The following is an 18,151-nucleotide window of genomic DNA, read 5'->3' as shown; positions in this document are numbered from 1 at the left end:
AGTTTGAAAAATTATTATTACCTCCCTTTGCCTATCTTGGTTGCGCAACCAAGATAGAATGGGAAAAAAATGAAATTCAGAAGCTACATGCATTTTAAAACCCACCTTTTGATTCAGATTGTTAAATATTTGGTATATCTATCCAATGCGAATGTAAAACTCGGAATTATATGGAAATAAAAAGAAATACCAAGCATTTTAAATACTTTCATATTAAAGGGGAGTAATTACACATTTTTATGAAAATCGATAAAGTATACATTTCTAACAGGGATCTAACTCTAAGTAATGGGTATTTTTGTTTCTTAAATAAATCTCAAACAGAATATACAAAAAGTAAAAAATGTCACTAAATTTTGCTTAAATGTGATTGACCACCTTTAAGCAACCAGTAAGGTTACATCTAGAATCAACATTTCATACTTATTTCCACTCGACTTAATGGACACCTGTATAAAACAAGCACTTTTCTTAAGCAACCAGTAAGTTTACATCTAGAATCAACATTTCATACTTATTTCCACTCGCCTTAATGCACACCTGTATAAAACAAGCACTTATCTTGAGCAACCAGTAAGTTTACGCCTAGAATCAACATTTCATACTTATTTCCACTTGCCTTAAAGAACACCTGTATTAAACAAGCACTTATCTTGAGCAGCCAGTATGTTTACTCTAAGAATCAATTTCATACTTATTTCCACTTGCCTTAAAGGACACCTGTATTAAACATGCACTTATCTTGAGCAGCCAGTATGTTTACTCAAAGAATCAACATTTCATACTTATTTCCACTTGCCTTAAAGGACACCTGTATTAAACATGCACTTATCTTGAGCAACCAGTATGTTTACTCTAAGAATCAACATTTCATACTTATTTCCACTTGCCTTAAAGGACACCTGTATTAAACATGCACTTATCTTGAGCAACCAGTATGTTTACTCTAAGAATCAATTTCATACTTATTTCCACTTGCCTTAATGGACACTTGTATTAAACAAGCACTTATCTTGAGCAACCAGTATGTTTACTCTAAGAATCAATTTCATACTTATTTCCACTTGCCTTAATGGACACCTGTATTAAACAAGCACTTTTCTTAACAGCCAGTAAGTTTACATCTAGAATCAACATTTTTCACTTATTTCCACCTGCCTTTAACAGCTTAATATAGCTTTGACCACATGTAGCCTATTTCTATTTCAGGTAACTGTGATGGTGTTTCAAAAAGCTTTTTTGACTGATATAAGTAGAAAACAATACAATTTTCTTGAAAAAAAAAATGTAGACTGAATTAGAAAAAAATACAGGAAATTAAAATCCACAAATTGATTTAGGAAATAGATAACTGACAGCAAAAAGGGAACAACAATCTGCATGCGCTGTTTACTGAGTCAGTAAAATGTCAGTGAACATGCTTTTGAATAATAAGTGGTACTGCCCAAACCGAATGATAGACCAGTCCATTTTAGATTTTAATCTGATTTGGGTTTAATGGCGCACCAACACAGTTTAGGTTATATGGCGCCAAACAGGACTGCAAATTTTGATTTCACATCTCATTTACATCGAAATAAAAACAAAGGGTATGGAAAAATGATTTGTATATGTGCTGGAATCACAGAGTTACAGCAAAACCAAGTGTAAAGACCCTATTAGTCACCTCTTACGATCATGCAGGGTAAGGCAGTGGTTCCAATTCTTTTCATACATAGATCATCCCAGAACCACATGGGACAGTCCATTTTAGAAATTTAGCAGGGTAAAGGTTAAATAACAGTAAAAATTTAATATGAACAGATTGACAGTAAAACGTGTGAAGACGAAAAACATACTTTAATTCGCTCAGCTTAAATTTTGTACACTATTACAAATACCCAATAGAAGCCTTCAATTTATACATTAAATTTCTATTATTAGATGAAACACAATCATTATTTCCACTCATTTTGTATGGATAATTAAATTTCTAAATTTTCTATCAGAAATGGCTCTATTCTAAATATCTTTACTCTAAAATTACTACATGATACCCGGGTTACTCTTTCACAGATTGTATTATGTTTTAAATGAAATATTCTACCTCCATATCAGAATGTCAGGGTTCATTGGCAAACCAAAAAATTGAATACTTCAGATTTCCAAGTACCTATCAATTTCATCCATTAAGAAATGTAATGAAAACTCTTAAGCTGAATTCGAAGTTAATAAAAAAAGCCTGTAATGAATCAGAATTTAGAAATCTGATTCAAACCAGTGTTTATAAAAACAAACAAGTTGTTGGTACTGAAAGATGAAAAAAAATCAAGACGCTGGTATTTAATAAGACAAAAATAAAAAATGTCAAGTTGCTGGTACTTAAAGATGAATTAAATTGCTGGTACTTATAGATGAATTAAATCAAGGTGATGGTACTTAAAGATGAAAAAAAAAGTCAAGTTGCTGGTACTTAAAGATGAATTAAATTGCTGGTACTTATAGATAAATTAAATCAAGGTGATGGTACTTAAAGATGAAAAAAATCAAGACGCTGCTATTTAAAGACAAAAAGAAAAATCAAGTTGCTGGTACATGTACTTAAAGATGAAAAAAAAAATCAAGTTGCTGGTACTTTAAGATGAAAAAAGAATCAAGCTGCTGGTACTTACATGAAAAACAAATCAAGTTGCTAGTACTTATAGATGAATTAAACCAAATTGCTGGTACTTAAAGATGAAGAAAAAAATCAATGTAGTCGGCAATGGCCTTTATTATGCAACGTCTACTGAGTCTCTGAAATTCAAAAGAAATTGGAGCGCAGAAACAATGATATGAACCATGCCATGAGAAAACCAATATAGTGGCTTTGCGACCAGCATGGATCCAGAAACCAGACTGCGCAGATGCATGATGTCAGGATCCATGCTGTTCGCTTTCAAAGCCTATTGCAATTAAAGAAACTGTTAGTGAACAGCATGGATCCTGACCAGACTGCGCGGATGTGCAGGCTGGACTTGATCCATGCTGGTCGCAAAGCCACTATGTTGGTTTTCTCATGGTGTGGCTCATATATAATTCTGTTCTATAATTATTTGAACAGTTTAGAGCCTAACTTAAGGACAATGATAAAACTATAGAATGATATTTATCTGGAACAGGTTAGTTGAACATGAAACTTTGACTAATGAACAAAAAAGAAAGAATTTCAAAAAAAAAAAACTAGAGCTGCTTTTGAGCGCATGTCTCCCACAACTGTTTAATCATCTAAATAGTAAATCAGTCTTTATACCTGTTCACTCACTACAAATATACCTTTGGAGAATAAATAGGCTGATTTTTGGTAATTCAAGGGCCATAATTCCAAAGAGCCTGGGCCGATTTGGCTAGTTATCGAACTTGACTGAGGACTTATGGTCAAACACATTTTGTTCAAGTTTGGTGAAGATCCGATGAGAAATGTTCGACTTAAGAGTGCGGACAAGATTTGTGACAGACAGACAGACACACACACACAGACAGGAGTAAATCTCTATGCTACTCAAACACCCATATGATGGACAAAGAGATCAAATATAAAGGTCACAATGCATTGTGGTAAAATTATTATCTTTTATTAATCATATACACTGTGCAGAATATGAACAAAATCATCCCCTCCTCTGCACCAACCCCACCCCTTCCCCTGCCCCCTCCCCCAATACCCACTGCATTATAAATCGCCCTCACCTCTGCACCAAGCCCCCTCTCCCCCCTCCCACACACAAACACACAATACCTCCTGCTAATGTGTCAGTCACACTACACTGGAAAGCATTAACGGATGTGAAAAGTATAGAAAGATTGCGGGCAGAAAGTTATCCCCTGGCGAAAGGTATTCCCCGCTGCTGCTCGGCACTCTCCCGATCGGTGTATGGGGCGCATAAAATGCACAATGACCACAAGATTAACACACATATATAGGACGAACAACGTTCAATTAAATGATATCAATGTACTAGCAACGGATTTGTACCGCTTAAAATGTAAGCGCAACGAATGATAAACTGACAAAATGTTCTTGTCAGTAATTGTCTGTTGAACACGTACACATTACATCTTTTGCAGGTCCGGTAGTAGTCCAGCTGTGAATCAGGTCCAACGGATAAGAACGGATGCGAACCGTACAAGTACAAGATAGGGAATGCACGTGTAATGAACAAAACTTATATCAGCGCATTGCTACCGTAAATCTAACAGACAACTTTGTCCGGTGGTGTACGTTCTAAATTTTGAACATGCTCAAAACCATCCACCCGATGGAACGAACGTCGCTGGACAAGGAACGCAGGCACCACATAAGAAACCGAAAAGAAACGCATGCGAACAGACACAAACAGATTGAAAATTTTGTTATATGTAAGATGTCCGTTAACGCTATATGGTGTAGTGTGACTGAGACTTTAATTTGACCAGGATTGGAAAAAATCTTCACTTTTGTTTTTCTCCAATTTATACTATACATCCTAATTTTTAATTCGATCAGTTTAAAAATGGATTAAATCAAGATCATAAAATTGTCCCTTTTCAATCTATGTTGACAATTTTTTAAATTAAACAAACTTGGTCTAATTAAGCAAGTGGACTTGCTGGTAAGATGGGGGTTGGGATTAAATTTTGCTCTAGCTACATTATTCAGCAACAGGCAAGCAAAATGTTTTTAACTATTCCACAGCAAATCCTATAACATATGAAATATTTCTTGTTAATTTATATGAAATAGTACAATGAAATTTCAACACATAAAATTGTCAAATTAAGAAGCAATCAGGTTCAATTGCAACATAAAATCAAAATAGCCATTGAATGCATTAATTTCTACTTATTTTCAATTGCAAAGCATTTATTTTGACATTACATTATTTCATTGCATTTCTAAAGAATGTCAAATTAAAGTGGATTACTTTAATACATTATAATAGGCGAGAAAACGCTTAATTGTGTTTTTGCTTTCAATCACCTTGAACACTGCAGGATTAGTGTCAATTTCTTAGTTTCTTAATTTTTATGCAAATATTTGCATATTTGCAATTATGTTGCTGGTAAAAGATGATCACTTTAATGTGATTTTCAAGGTAAATCACAAATTGGTTAAAACTGTCCAAAAACAAGAGGGTCATGATGACCCTGGATCGCTCACCAGAGTAATATGAGCTACATGTTTCAAATGTCAAACTGATGATTTTTAGAATTTTTTTGGAAGATTTTCCGATGTACAATCAAGTAACCCCTGGGGCGGGGCCAATTTTACCCCGGGGGTCATGATTTGAAATTTTTTTGTAGAAGTCTACTAGGCAATGCTACACGTCAAATATCTAAGATCTAGGCCTTCTGGTTTATTTTTAGAAATTTTTTGAAGATTTTCCTATGTAAAATCAAGTGACCCCGGGGGCGGGGTCAATTTTGACCCCGGGGGTCATGATTTGAACAAAGTTTGTAGAGGTCCACTAGGTAATGCTATATGTGAAATGTCTAAGCTCTAGGCCTTGTGGTTTATTTTTAGAAAATTTTTGAAGATTTTCCAATGTAAAATCAAGTGACCCCTGGGGCGGGGTCAATTTTGACCCGGGGGGTCATGATTCGAACAAATTTTGTAGAGGTCCATTAGGCAATGTTACATGTGAAATATCTAAGCTCTATGCCTTCTCAGGTTTATTTTTGGAAAATTTGAAGATTTTTCTATGTACAATCAAGTAACCCCATGGGGCGCGGTCAATTTGACCCCAGGGGTCATGATTTGAATAAATTTTGTAGAAGTCTACGAGGCAATGCTACATGTGAAATATCTAAGATATAGGCCTTCTGGTTTATTTTCAGAAAATTTTTGAAGATTTTCCTATGTAAAATCAAGTGACCCCTGGGGCGGGGTCAATTTTGACCCCAGGGGTCATGATTTGAATAAATTTTGTAGAGGTCCATTAGGCAATGCTACACGTGAAATATCGAAGCTGTAGGCCTTCTGGTTTATTTTTTAGAAAATTTTTGAAGATTTTCCTATGTAAAATCAAGTGACCCCTGGGGCGGGGTCAATTTTGACCCCGGGGGTCATGATTTGAAAAATTTTGTAGAGGTCCACTAGGCAATGCTACATGTGAAATATCGAAGCTCTAGGCCTTCTGGTTTATTTTTAGAAAAATTTTGAAGATTTTCCTATGTAAAATCAAGTGACCCCTGGGGCGGGGTCAATTTTGACCCCAGGGTCATGATTTGAACAATTTTAGTAGAGGTCCACTAAGCAATGCTACATGTGAAATATCTAAGCTCTAGGGCTTCTGGTTTTTGAGAAGAAGATTTTTTAAGATTTTCCTATGTAAAATCAAGTGACCCCTGGGGCGGGGTCAATTTTGACCCCGGGGTCATGATTTGAACAAAATTGGTAGAGGTCCACTAGGCAATGCTTCACACCAAATATCTAAGCTCTAGGGCTTCTGGTTTTTGAGAAGAAGATTTTTGAAGTTTTTCCTTTCGGTTGCCATGGCAACCAGAGTTCTGCATGGAATTCAATTCTTTGAACAATTTTTGTAGAGCTTCACCCAAGGAACATTCCTGTGAAGTTTGGATGAAATTGGCTTAGTGGTTTATGAGGAGATGTTGTTTAAAGGAAAGTGTGGACGGACGGACGGACGGACGGACGGACGGACGGACGGAAGGATGACGGACGGACGCCGGACGGTGAGCGATCACAATACCTCACCCTGAGCACTTTGTGCTCAGATGAGCTAAAAAAGCAATTCTCTGAAAATAATACCCAAAAACTTTAATATCATAAGTTGCATAAATAAGGCATTTAAAGATGTAAATTGATATTTACTCAATTAATTAAACCCCTTTTCAGAAATATGATGTAAACTATCAAAATATTTATCTCCAATTACTTCCCTTTAATGTATATTTTAGCAAACATTCCAAAATTTAAGTTCGCTGTAGTAAATACTAGCTGTTACTGTAAGGGGAGGATCTATAATTTTAGTTATTGGGGCGGAGTGGAATATTTAGTGGGCTCACTCCCCATTTTGGAATTTTTAGCAAGAAATGACATTTATTAAATAATTCAATCAAAAGCATACTGGCGCATAAAAAAATTGAGTCATCTTTTAACTTTTTTTTCAAAAACAGAGCTTAACATAAATTCAAGTCTATAATTTTGCACATGTTTATCATAATAAGGGCAGATTTTGAAATCTTCAAGCTGACTGCACCCACTTTTCACAGTAGCAAAGGTGCATGATGGCATAATTTGAGTTTTAAAAGTCCTTGTCAAACAGTGTTACATCTCAGAAGCTGTCAAATCTTTCACTAAGATAAACATGGATACTGTAAAATCATTTAATTTTGTGGGCATGAAATTTCGTGGTTTTGGTCAAAACAGCAATTTCGTTGGGATATGAATTCGTGGATTTCAACTTTTGAACATAAAATGAATGGGAATTTTACTTGTTCGTTGGGATTAAATTTCGTGGATTGACTCAACCACGAAATCCACGAAAATTAATCCCCCACGAATATTAATGATTTCACAGTAACACATCTTCAAATCGGCATGCAGTGTCACAGCCTATAGATTTTATAAATCTCGTTGGATACAACTTCGGTGTTGAGAATCTTTGAAAATTTCCATGTTGATAAATCAGCACAAAAAGAAATGTATCAAAAACAGTAAAAATAAGGAGCTGCGTTCAATAAATGCTTGATGCCCCCGATGGCATTCTTGTCAATACAAAGCAACCTAAGTCCAAAACGAGGTCAAGGTCAGACTGAGGTCAGGTGATGTTTGAAGATGAGGAATGGTCACAGGTTTAACATCTGTATTAGTATCAATTCATTCTTGTAAGCTGTATTGATGCTAGACAAAACAGTTCCATTTGGTTAACCAAGAGATGGCCTATATAAAGCAACCCAAGTCCAAAATGAGATCAAAATCAAGGTCAAACTGAGGTAAGGTGATGTTTGAAGATGAGGAATGGTCACAGATTACATCTGTATTAGTATCAATTCATTCTAGTAAGCGGTACAGATGCTAGAAGAAACAGTCCCAGTTGGTTAACCAAGAGATGGTCCATATAAAGCAACCTAAGTCCAAAATGATGTCAAGGTCAAAGTCAAACTGATGTCAGGTGATGTCTGAAGATGAGGAATGGTCACAGGTTACATTTGCATTAGTATCAAGTCATTCTAGTAAGGGGTATTAATGCTAGACGAAAAGGTTCCATTTGGTTAACCTCATATAGTCGGACGAACGGGCGGACAGAAAAATCACTATATGCCTCCCGCATCAGTAGATACTGGGGGCATAAAAGACAGGTAAAAAAGTCTACTTTTTTCAGTATCGTACAATGAAATAATTTTCGTATTTCACTGATCATAGCTAGGAGCAGTGATTTTTTTCACAATAAACTATGTGCACAGAAGTTATTTTAAGATTACATGCACATTCATAAATAATGATGGCAATTTAGCCTTTATATGTAAGTGTCTAGGGAATTTGCTTCTAGAAGTACGGGTCCGTAAGCCTAACTAGGGGTTTTCTAGGGGTACAGACCTCCTTTTTCTAGAGATTTAAAGGTGGATAATCAGATTTTGGCCATGTAACGGATTTGTTTGAAACTTTAGCATCTGATCATTTACACTCATTTATGTTCACTTAACACTTAATACAAATTAGATTTTCACTGGAGGTATTTTTAAAATTTCATTTTCCTTCCTGGTTGCCAACCAAGATTGAAGGGTTTATTTATCAAAGTTAAATTTGATAAACATACTTTGCCTAAGGAAATGGATTAAAAATTAGACATATTGAATAATTTTTAAATAGTTGGGCAATTAAATTTGTATTTAGATGAATTCATTTAGAAACGCAAGTTGAAAAAATATTTGTTACCTGCCTTTGCATATCTTGGTGCCAACAAGATAATTGGAAATAATGTATTCAGAAGTACACACAGCTTTTAAACTCATTTTGGTTCAATTGTTCAATAGTTATTGGTTATCAAATGCAAATGTAAAAAATAACACTGTATCGCATAAAAAGAAAATAATCCAGCTTTTTATATGTAATTTCATTTAAAGGGAGTAAGTATGACAGAATTTTTTACAAAATATAATAAAATTAACATTCAATGAATCTAATTTAAATGTAATCGCTTTTTGTTCTTGATAATTCCTACTCAGAATATACAAAAGTAAAAATGTCAATTAAATGTTGTTTCATGGATGACCACCTTTAAAGTTATTAACATTTTAAATGTTGTTGAAAATGAAATAACAAATAAGACTTAACCAGTGTTCACTTAAAACTTGGATCTAAATGGTTTACAGAAACCAGCGTTCATCCGATTGTTTACCTTTTTGTCTAAGTTCGTTCAAAACCTTAATAACCGAGGAGCTCCAAATGAATACACTGTTCCATGCCGATTAGTTTATTGTGATAACAAATTAATGAGTAAATTTACCCCTTGAATGACTTATTTTCTGAAATTCAAAAGAAAAAAAATAAGTTAGCCATAATAATATGCACCTATTTATTTTGATATTGAGCTAAGTATTCACTGTTTGTGTAAATGTCCCTTTTATCTTTTATTAAGTATTTTTCACAACATAATTTAACATCTTTTTCTGCCAGTTCGAATCCTCATGATTCATTTGGTGTTACTTGATTATTTACATTTCGGAAGAAAATGTATACTAACAGAGCGGATGAACGTTGGTATCTGTAAACCATTGATATCCACGTTTAAGGTGAATACTGATGAATAAAATCTGGAAAGTAGATCCCTCGGAAGCACCGAGAACAAGGCAAATAGTGAAAATTGCAGACTCGGTTTGATTGAGTCTGTTCATGGGCAGTAATGGAAAAAGCAACACTGCCCACGCCCCCTAGAACCGGCTTAAGCAGTATTCAATCTTCAAAATTTTAATCTAAATGAGTTGAAATCAATGATCCCGAAGGACCAGAAAATATAACAACACTGAGATGAAGTTGGGGCGGCTTTTTACGGCCGCCACACAGCACTTAACACCTGCTGTTGTGAAGTAAATAAAATCTGGAAAGTAGATCCCTCGGAAGCACCGAGAACAAGGCAAATAGTGACAATTGCAGACTCGGTTTGATTGAAGTATTATTTGTTATTTCATTTTCAACAAACCATAATCTCTAGAAAAATGGAGAAAAATCATAACTCATGACTGTTGGAATAGTCATGTGATTAAAAAATGCACATCAATGAGGCAGAAAAATAAGTAATGCAATAAAAAATTGTTATTTTAAAAATGTGTTTGAGTTGAACACCATGACTTTTTTGTATTGCCACCAAAAATATACACCTGACACACTCACTGCCTGGGTTTGTAGCCAAATTAAGATTAAGGCCCCTGCTTGTGACCTTGACCTATGAGGTAAAGACAAACTTCTAGGAGTGACACTTACTTATCATGCTTAACATTTTGTGCAAATTTCATTGCAGTCTCTTGAAATTATGAGTTTAAGTTAAAGCTAAAATTATGGAGGTGTCTTTATTTTCCCCAACAGATAAATATACCAATATATATAAATGCACAGTGCAATTATAATAAAATTATGCTTCCCTTTTGGGGCAAAAAAAATAAAAATACTGCAATACTCTGTTCAAACACCAAGTCAAAAGTACATTATTGTCCGAGTTTAAAATTTCAAAACATTAAAAAATTGAAAGCTAGTGAAATGCAATAAGAAGTTGAAAAGGGTAGTGTAATGAGAAAAGATGTAAATAAATATCATGGAAATTTGAGCTATATTATGTCTAAGAAATTACTTACTAAGTTAGTAGAGAAATTAACAATAGAAAGCACCCTTGACAGCTCTGCAAATACATGATAATTTTGCACATTATAATTTTTGCTACATTTTGGAAACTTAACCTTTAAAGGTGTACACTCGAATTCGGGGCGAAATTTTTCCCAGTAATATAATAGTTATCTTCTCTTGAAAATGCCATTTCCCCAAAAAATGTTGTTTTCAAGGGCAGATTACTCCTTTTTCAATATGGGTGACCTATGATTTTTATTGCATATTGTTTATTCTTAGATAATTGTCCTTCAATATCCAAAGTTTGAAGAAATTCTATTATTGGGAAAATTCCGCCGATCTCAGTATACAGGGAATTCTAACATATACGTACGCCTTTTAAGAATATAAGCATAAAATATCCCATCAGAATTTCTTTGTTCTATTTATGTGCCTATTTAAAAACTTATGCAGTTACAAAATTATACAATTATTATAATTACAATTTCTTGTACTAAATTAATGAACATTCTTGTCTCTTTCCACATTTCAGAAACAGAATGAAAATGAAGTGACCCGTGTGATGACAGAAACTTCATAGCACACTGACCAATCTTAAAGGAACAAACCAAAATAATTCTATCCAAACAGACTATCAAAAGTGTTTAGTTCTTTCTGAATTTAACAGCCACATCTAACATAAAGTCTACTGCCAAAAATGTGAGAATCTGAATCAATGATCTGTGACTCACAACTTAATTCTGTACCTTAAAGAGCATAGAATTTTGTAAAAATCTGACTGACAAATCATTGCTCAGAAATGCCGTCCCAGCAAAATGATCTCTCACCGCCTATGCCCCCAGTTCCTGTCAATTCTCCAACACCGATATTCCGTCCTCCATTACCAAAGTCTCTACCACTGCAAAGACTAAGGTCAAGGCCATTTAACCCAGCTTGCAGGTAAGTGGAGTATTTACATTACATAATGGAATTTGTGTTTAAGTTGACCTGCCTAACTCATAATATGTAAATTAAAACAGGAAAGACATGAAAAAGTAAATAATCAAAGTGCTTAAAGCACAGACAGGTTGACAAAACTTAAATGCTTAATTATAAACAAAAAGAGCTGAGGAGGCAGGTCAATCCAGTTTTAAGGCAATATTCTTCACCAGTACCTACAATCTAGCGTACAACTGCTATTACTGTCTTTTTCAAAGGTTCCTTTGACATCTAATTTAGGTTTTATGGCACACCAATATTATTGAAGACTATTATGGCACCAGATAGAACTGGAAATTTTGGTTTCCAATCTAATTAACACAGAAATAATATAGGAAGTATTGACTCAGAACTTATAAACGCTGGAATCACAGCAAAACCATGTGTTCAGACCCTGTTAGTCGCCACTTACAATCATGCAACGCTAAACCAGGGGTTCCAATTCTTTGCATACAGAAGTTGTTGTCCCAGAATATGTGATAAGGAGATCACAATCATGCTGTTATTAAACACCTTTCTATATACACAAATGCAAGTTCCTTGGCAAAAAAAAAACATTAAAACCCTAGAATGCTTGACTAAAGAAGTTTGAGAAAAATGAACGATTGAAAACTTAACATTCACTTAATTTGGTTTTCTAAGCATAATATATTTTAGAAAAGTGTTAATGCATGATTCTATTTGGTTTCTTCAGAAAAAATCCACAGGATATGTTGGTGCCTGAGCCCTGAAAGGTTATAGCACTGAAAAAAAAACCATACAAATTTCATACTGGAATCTACTCAGAAGTACTAGTTATTTAGTTGCATAACTTACATAGATTTTAATAGCAAATGATTTTTTTCTTGAATTCAGTGTTTCAATTATTTTGTTATCAGTGACATGGTTTGCTCCATGTCTGATGTGTGACACTGCTGGAAAACCTGATATTTGTTGTTATATAGAGGTTACACTTCTGGAATGACTGAAATTTATTGGTTATATAGAGGTTGTAATGCACTTCTGGGATTTGTTTGTTATATAGAGATTACACTCCTGCAATGACTGAAATTTGTATGTTATATAGATATTACACTCCTGCAATGACTGAAATTTGTATGTTATAAAGAGATTACACTCCTGCAATGACTGAACTTTGTATGTTATATAGAGATTACACTCCTGCAATGGCTGGATTACACTCCTGCAATGACTGAAATTGTATGTTATATAGATATTACACTCCTGCAATGACTGAAATTTGTATGTTATATAGATATTACACTCCTGCAAAGGCTGAAATTTGTTTGTTATAAAGAGATTACACTCCTGCAATGACTGAAATTTGTATGTTATATAGATATTACACTCCTACAAAGACTGAAATTTGTATGTTATATAGAGATGACACTCCTGCAATGACTGAAATTTGTTTGTTATAAAGAGATTACACTCCTGACTGAAATTTGTACGTTATATAGAGATTACACTCCTGCAATGACTGAAATTTGTTTGTAATATAGAGATTACACTCCTGCAATGACTGAAATTCGTATGTTATAAAGAGATTACACTCCTGCAATGGCTAAAATTTGTATGTTATTATGTTGTAATGCACTTCTGGGCTTTGTTATAATTTATTATATAGAGGTGACACTGCTGGGAAACCTGAAATTTGTTTGTAATATAGAGATTACACTCCTGCAATGACTGAAATTTGCTCTTGTATAGAAATTACACTGCTGGGGACACTGAATTGCACTCTATGCAACCGTAGAAACTTTAACTTAAAAAGGAATAATTTTTTATTGAGAAAACAAAAGTCTTATTTTCAGCATTTTTTGTGCCACTATTCGAAGAATATAAATGAAAACTATCCTATTCACTCAGGTGTGTGCCAGTCTGTGTCTGCATCAGCGTCACATCTTGATTAAGTATTTTTTGTACAAGTCCACATTTTGACAAAAGCTTCTGAAACATAGCTTTGAAACTTTCAACACTTGTGTATCATCACCATGCCCAGTTTATGCAAGAGTACATAAAGTCATCAAGGATTTTGTCTGAAATAATATTATGGCCTCTTTTAACTTACAACTCTTGGTTAATTTTTTTAATACCAGTATACATTTTTGTGTAAACTGTTTGGCATATGGCTTTGAAGCTTTTAACACTTGTTTTCTGTAACAGTCTCTATCCGTAGGCAAGAGTATATAACTCTGTAAAGTATTTTGGCTGAATTAGTGCTTTTTCTGACTTAGAAATTGGTATAGTTTTCATACAACCCAAGGTTTTGTCAAAACTATTTGACATGTGAAACTTTGAACACTTGTTTTTCATGATCTCCATCTGTAGTCAAGCATATGTAAGTATGTCAAAGATATCTGCTTTATTTTGGCTCTTTTTGGACTGGGAAATCAGTTATGTTTTTCATACCAGTCCATATTTTGTCCAAACTGTTTAACATATATCGGCTTTGAAACTTTAACTGCTTGTTTACCGTCATAGTCTTCATAGGTAGACAACAAGGACAAGGATTTTGGCTCTTTTTTGACACAGAAATTAGTTGAGTTTCGCATCCCATTCCAATTATTATTTTGTCTAAACTCTTTGATATATGGCTTTGAAATTTTAAACACTTGCTAATACCACCTATGCTAGAACAGCATGGATCCAGACCACGCAGGCTGGTCTGGATCCATGCTGTTCGCTTTCAAACCTAATGGAATTAGAGAAACTAATTGCAAACAGCATGGATCCTGACTGCACAGGCTGGTCTGGATCCATGCTTGTCGCAAACCCACTATGTTGGTTTTTCCATGGCATGGCTCAAATGCTTTCATCACCCAACAGTTTGGTCAGTGATTCGTGATTGTGTTTCAGCATAGCCAATCCATTTTTGAAGCTGAAAGATTTCTTTGGTCATGTTAGCACTCCTGCATTTAATTGTTTTACTTACAGCATTAACCTTCCTTGCAATAGATTCCAGTTCTGCAATAGCAGCTATTTTGTCTTCTGGATGGATAGATAGTTTATAAACATCTTTCAGCATTTCTTTAGTGTTTGTACAGGATCCATTATAATCTGAAAATAGAAAAGTATTTTACAACAACTGAAGACCAAACATTTTTAATAATTGTGCAAGTATTACGTTGTGTAATACTTGACTGTAAATGTCCCTCTGGAGGCAAGAGATGTGACATTTTCTTGTTCAGCATAAAACATGATTTCCATGTCTGTTTCTTAATATCTGTCATGGGGTTTTTGAAAATTTTTATGACATATAAGAATAATGTGAAAAATTGCAGTATGCTGCCATAGCCAATTATTAGTAAATACATTAAAGACAAAGTTATTAGTCTGACAAGTTGCTGCAAAATGCTGGTTTTTGGGTGTCCAACAAGATAGTGAAATGTTGCATTTAGTGGGAAATTACTGCCCATGCCCTAAGACATGTGTTCTATTTTTATACGCCCGAAGGGACATATTATGTTGTGGCTCTAGCGTCCATGATCTGGATCCATGCTGGTCGCAAAGCCACTATGTTGGTTTTCTCATGGCACAGCTCAATTTATTACGGCAAATCTGTTTGTTCAAGAAGAAAGTTGCTACTACAAAGGTTCATCAGTCACAGATGGCAACAGATGCCTCCCATGACCTGTTTGTTGATGATGTCTTTGAAGATGACGCCAATGCCAGAGGCAGTTACAGTTGCAGAGAACAAGAACAGTAATACCAACAACAGCAATGACATCCCGGCAGCAAGGTAAACAGAAACAACATTAACAGTAACAATACAACTCACAACAGCAATGACAACATTATAAACAGCAGTAGTGACAACAGCAGCACAGGCATGGACAACAACTCTGAAACTATGAACACAGCCGACAACATCGATAATGATGTTGACAAGGATAAGTTAAAAGAAAAGTTAAAAAGAAAAAAAAATAGTGCAGATGACTATATGTGAAAAAAACAAAACAAATATGACTGACATTGCCTGTATTTAAAACTTTTACTGTAACTAACAGATGTGAATTACACAATTTATTGACTGTAGTGTCTACTATCACACAGTAAGCATTTCTGACAAATTTCTGTGGGAAAAGGCCCTCCATCAACTGAAGGTGTTGTTCAAGTGAAATTGTCCGATGTTTACAAGTCAGAATTACATCAAAGAGACAGGAGGGTCACCAGGCATTGCACATTCCAAACTGGTTCTTTAATGTGAAAAGATAACAAATCTCAGACATTTAGTCTGATTTGTGTAGAATCTTAAATGAATCACTGCAGCAAATTTGAAGGAGTGGGACAAAATTAAGAAATTCTGTCAGGACTCAGAGTCAAACAAAACGTTCTCCACCTTACTCAGAAGAAACCAGAAACGGTATAATTGAACCGGGCCATGAGAAAACCAACATAGTGCGTTTGTGACCAGCATGGATCCAGACCAGCCTGCGCATCCCCCCAGTCTGGTCAGGATCCATGTTGTATGTTGTTCATTTTCAAAGCCTAATTAAAGGTAATTAGAGAATACATTAGTGAACAGCATCGATCTTGACCAGACTGCATGGATGCGCAGGCTGGTCTGGATCCATGCTCATTGCAAAGCCACTTTGTTGGTTTTCATATGGCATGGCTCATATTTTCTGTGATCAGATCTTAAGGTATATCAACATGGTATTCGTCTTTTTCATTGGATCCGTTTATTGAAAATTCTGTCACAGACCATAAATGGAAAAGATTTGTCACAGTAGGAAATAAATTGCAAATGGATTGGTTTGAGAAAAGCAACTTGCTACAAAAGAACCCAGTAACATGTACAAGACATTTCAAACATCAAGTACAAAAATTCATTATTCACATGTTATTGTCTATAACAACAGCAGCAGAAAAAGTCAAAGACTACTTTAAATTCATAAAGTGGAATTTTAGATGCATGGATCCCAACATATACACAGGCTAATATGGATAGAACGTGGCCAAGAGCTACAGGGAAATAAAAATGTGTCAGATTTAATTTTTTATGTGAGTTACACTCACTTTTGAAAAAATACCATCAAAACTTCAAAATGTATAAGCTCAAACAGATCAAGATGCAGAAAGACTTTCAAAAACTATGTGGAGTTACTGAACTGAATGAGAGAAAGTTAAAACACATAAAGTGTCTCTTACACAGAAAAATTCCAACATCAGAAAATAAGAATATGGATAGACCTAATCGCAACCAGGTTGTATGTGAAACCCAAGGTTCAAACTTGATTTGAACAAATTTAATAAACTTTTTTAAAGACAGTGTGATTCCTAAACCAACATTTTTTCTTCAACCTAGGCACTTAACTGTTTGTTTAAACATGATATATTGTTCTCAAATTTCAACTTCTTTTTACCTGTCTTTATAAATAAACCAACAAAATAATTTCGGAAGGGTGTTGCCATTATAGCTGTATCAATTAAGTCTTCCTGTTTAAAATACTTTTTAAATTAAAATCAGTTTTTTTGTAATTTAATAGAATTTCTTAATAGATTTTTTACCTTAATATCTAATAACAGCAGGTGTTAATCTATTTTAACATGAAAAGATAATTAACAGTTGAATGAATAAATGAAAGATCAAGGGAGACAAATGTCTTTTGCAGACTGAATGTATGATTTGCCTCCCCTCATACAACCTATAAGATTATATATAAAGCTACAGAACATAAAAACTTGTACATTATAGTCTGTTGTTAAGCACTGAATAAACTACTATTTAGATTAACACAAAGATAAATCTCTTATAACTCTAAAGAATCTAATGTTAGATTAACAATTTGATCTCTTACTTAAGACCATAAGAAATGAAACAGTCTTTTACTTTTTATGCATAATGATTGAGTGTAATGTAAATGGTGTGAATAGTAAGTCACACTGACCACCGAGGCTCAGACACAGAGGTGGTACAGAGATTAACCCAAAGAGTATAAGACTCACAAACGGAAAATCACAGGTGGTGTAAAGGTTTACTACTAAAGCAGACACACCCTGGAGGTCATCGGTGTTGAAAAGATTTACAGAGTATCTGATTCACAACCAAGAGGTCACTGGTGGTTTAGATATTTATGGAAAGAGTATCAGACTCATAACCCTATGTCATGGGTGATGTAGAGATTTATCCTTAGAGTATCAGACTCATAACCCTATGTCATGGGTGATGTAGAGATTTATCCTTAGAGTATCAGACTCATAACCCTATGTCATGGGTGATGTAGAGATTTATCCTTAGAGTATCAGACTCATAACCCTATGTCATGGGTGATGTAGAGATTTATCCTTAGAGTATCAGACTCATAACCCTATGTCATGGGTGATGTAGAGATTTATCCTTAGAGTATCAGACTCATAACCCTATGTCAT

The 18,151-nt window shown here is 34.6% G+C and overlaps 1 protein-coding gene and 1 long non-coding RNA gene across 6 annotated transcripts in view; one reads left to right on the top strand and one right to left on the bottom strand.

Annotated features, from left to right (window-relative positions):
• Window positions 1-18,151, bottom strand: part of LOC123527483 (uncharacterized) — a 64,612-nt gene that overhangs the window by 18,666 nt on the left and 27,795 nt on the right. For all 5 annotated transcript variants that reach the window (XR_008367092.1, XR_008367091.1, XR_008367094.1 and 2 more), the window contains one exon: window positions 14,712-14,836. This is a non-coding gene — a long non-coding RNA (uncharacterized LOC123527483). The remainder of the gene's footprint in view (window positions 1-14,711; window positions 14,837-18,151) is intronic.
• Window positions 11,331-18,151, top strand: part of LOC123527482 (tumor protein 63) — a 57,880-nt gene continuing 51,059 nt past the window's right edge. The window contains exon 1 of the mRNA XM_045306958.2: window positions 11,331-11,737. Within this exon, the coding sequence (XP_045162893.2) occupies window positions 11,598-11,737 (140 nt within the window). The 5' untranslated portion in view covers window positions 11,331-11,597. The remainder of the gene's footprint in view (window positions 11,738-18,151) is intronic.

The sequence above is a fragment of the Mercenaria mercenaria genome, chromosome 14 (genome assembly GCF_021730395.1).
Source record: "Mercenaria mercenaria strain notata chromosome 14, MADL_Memer_1, whole genome shotgun sequence".
Classification (NCBI taxonomy): domain Eukaryota; kingdom Metazoa; phylum Mollusca; class Bivalvia; order Venerida; family Veneridae; genus Mercenaria; species Mercenaria mercenaria.
This window is presented reverse-complemented; position numbering and strand designations above follow the sequence as displayed.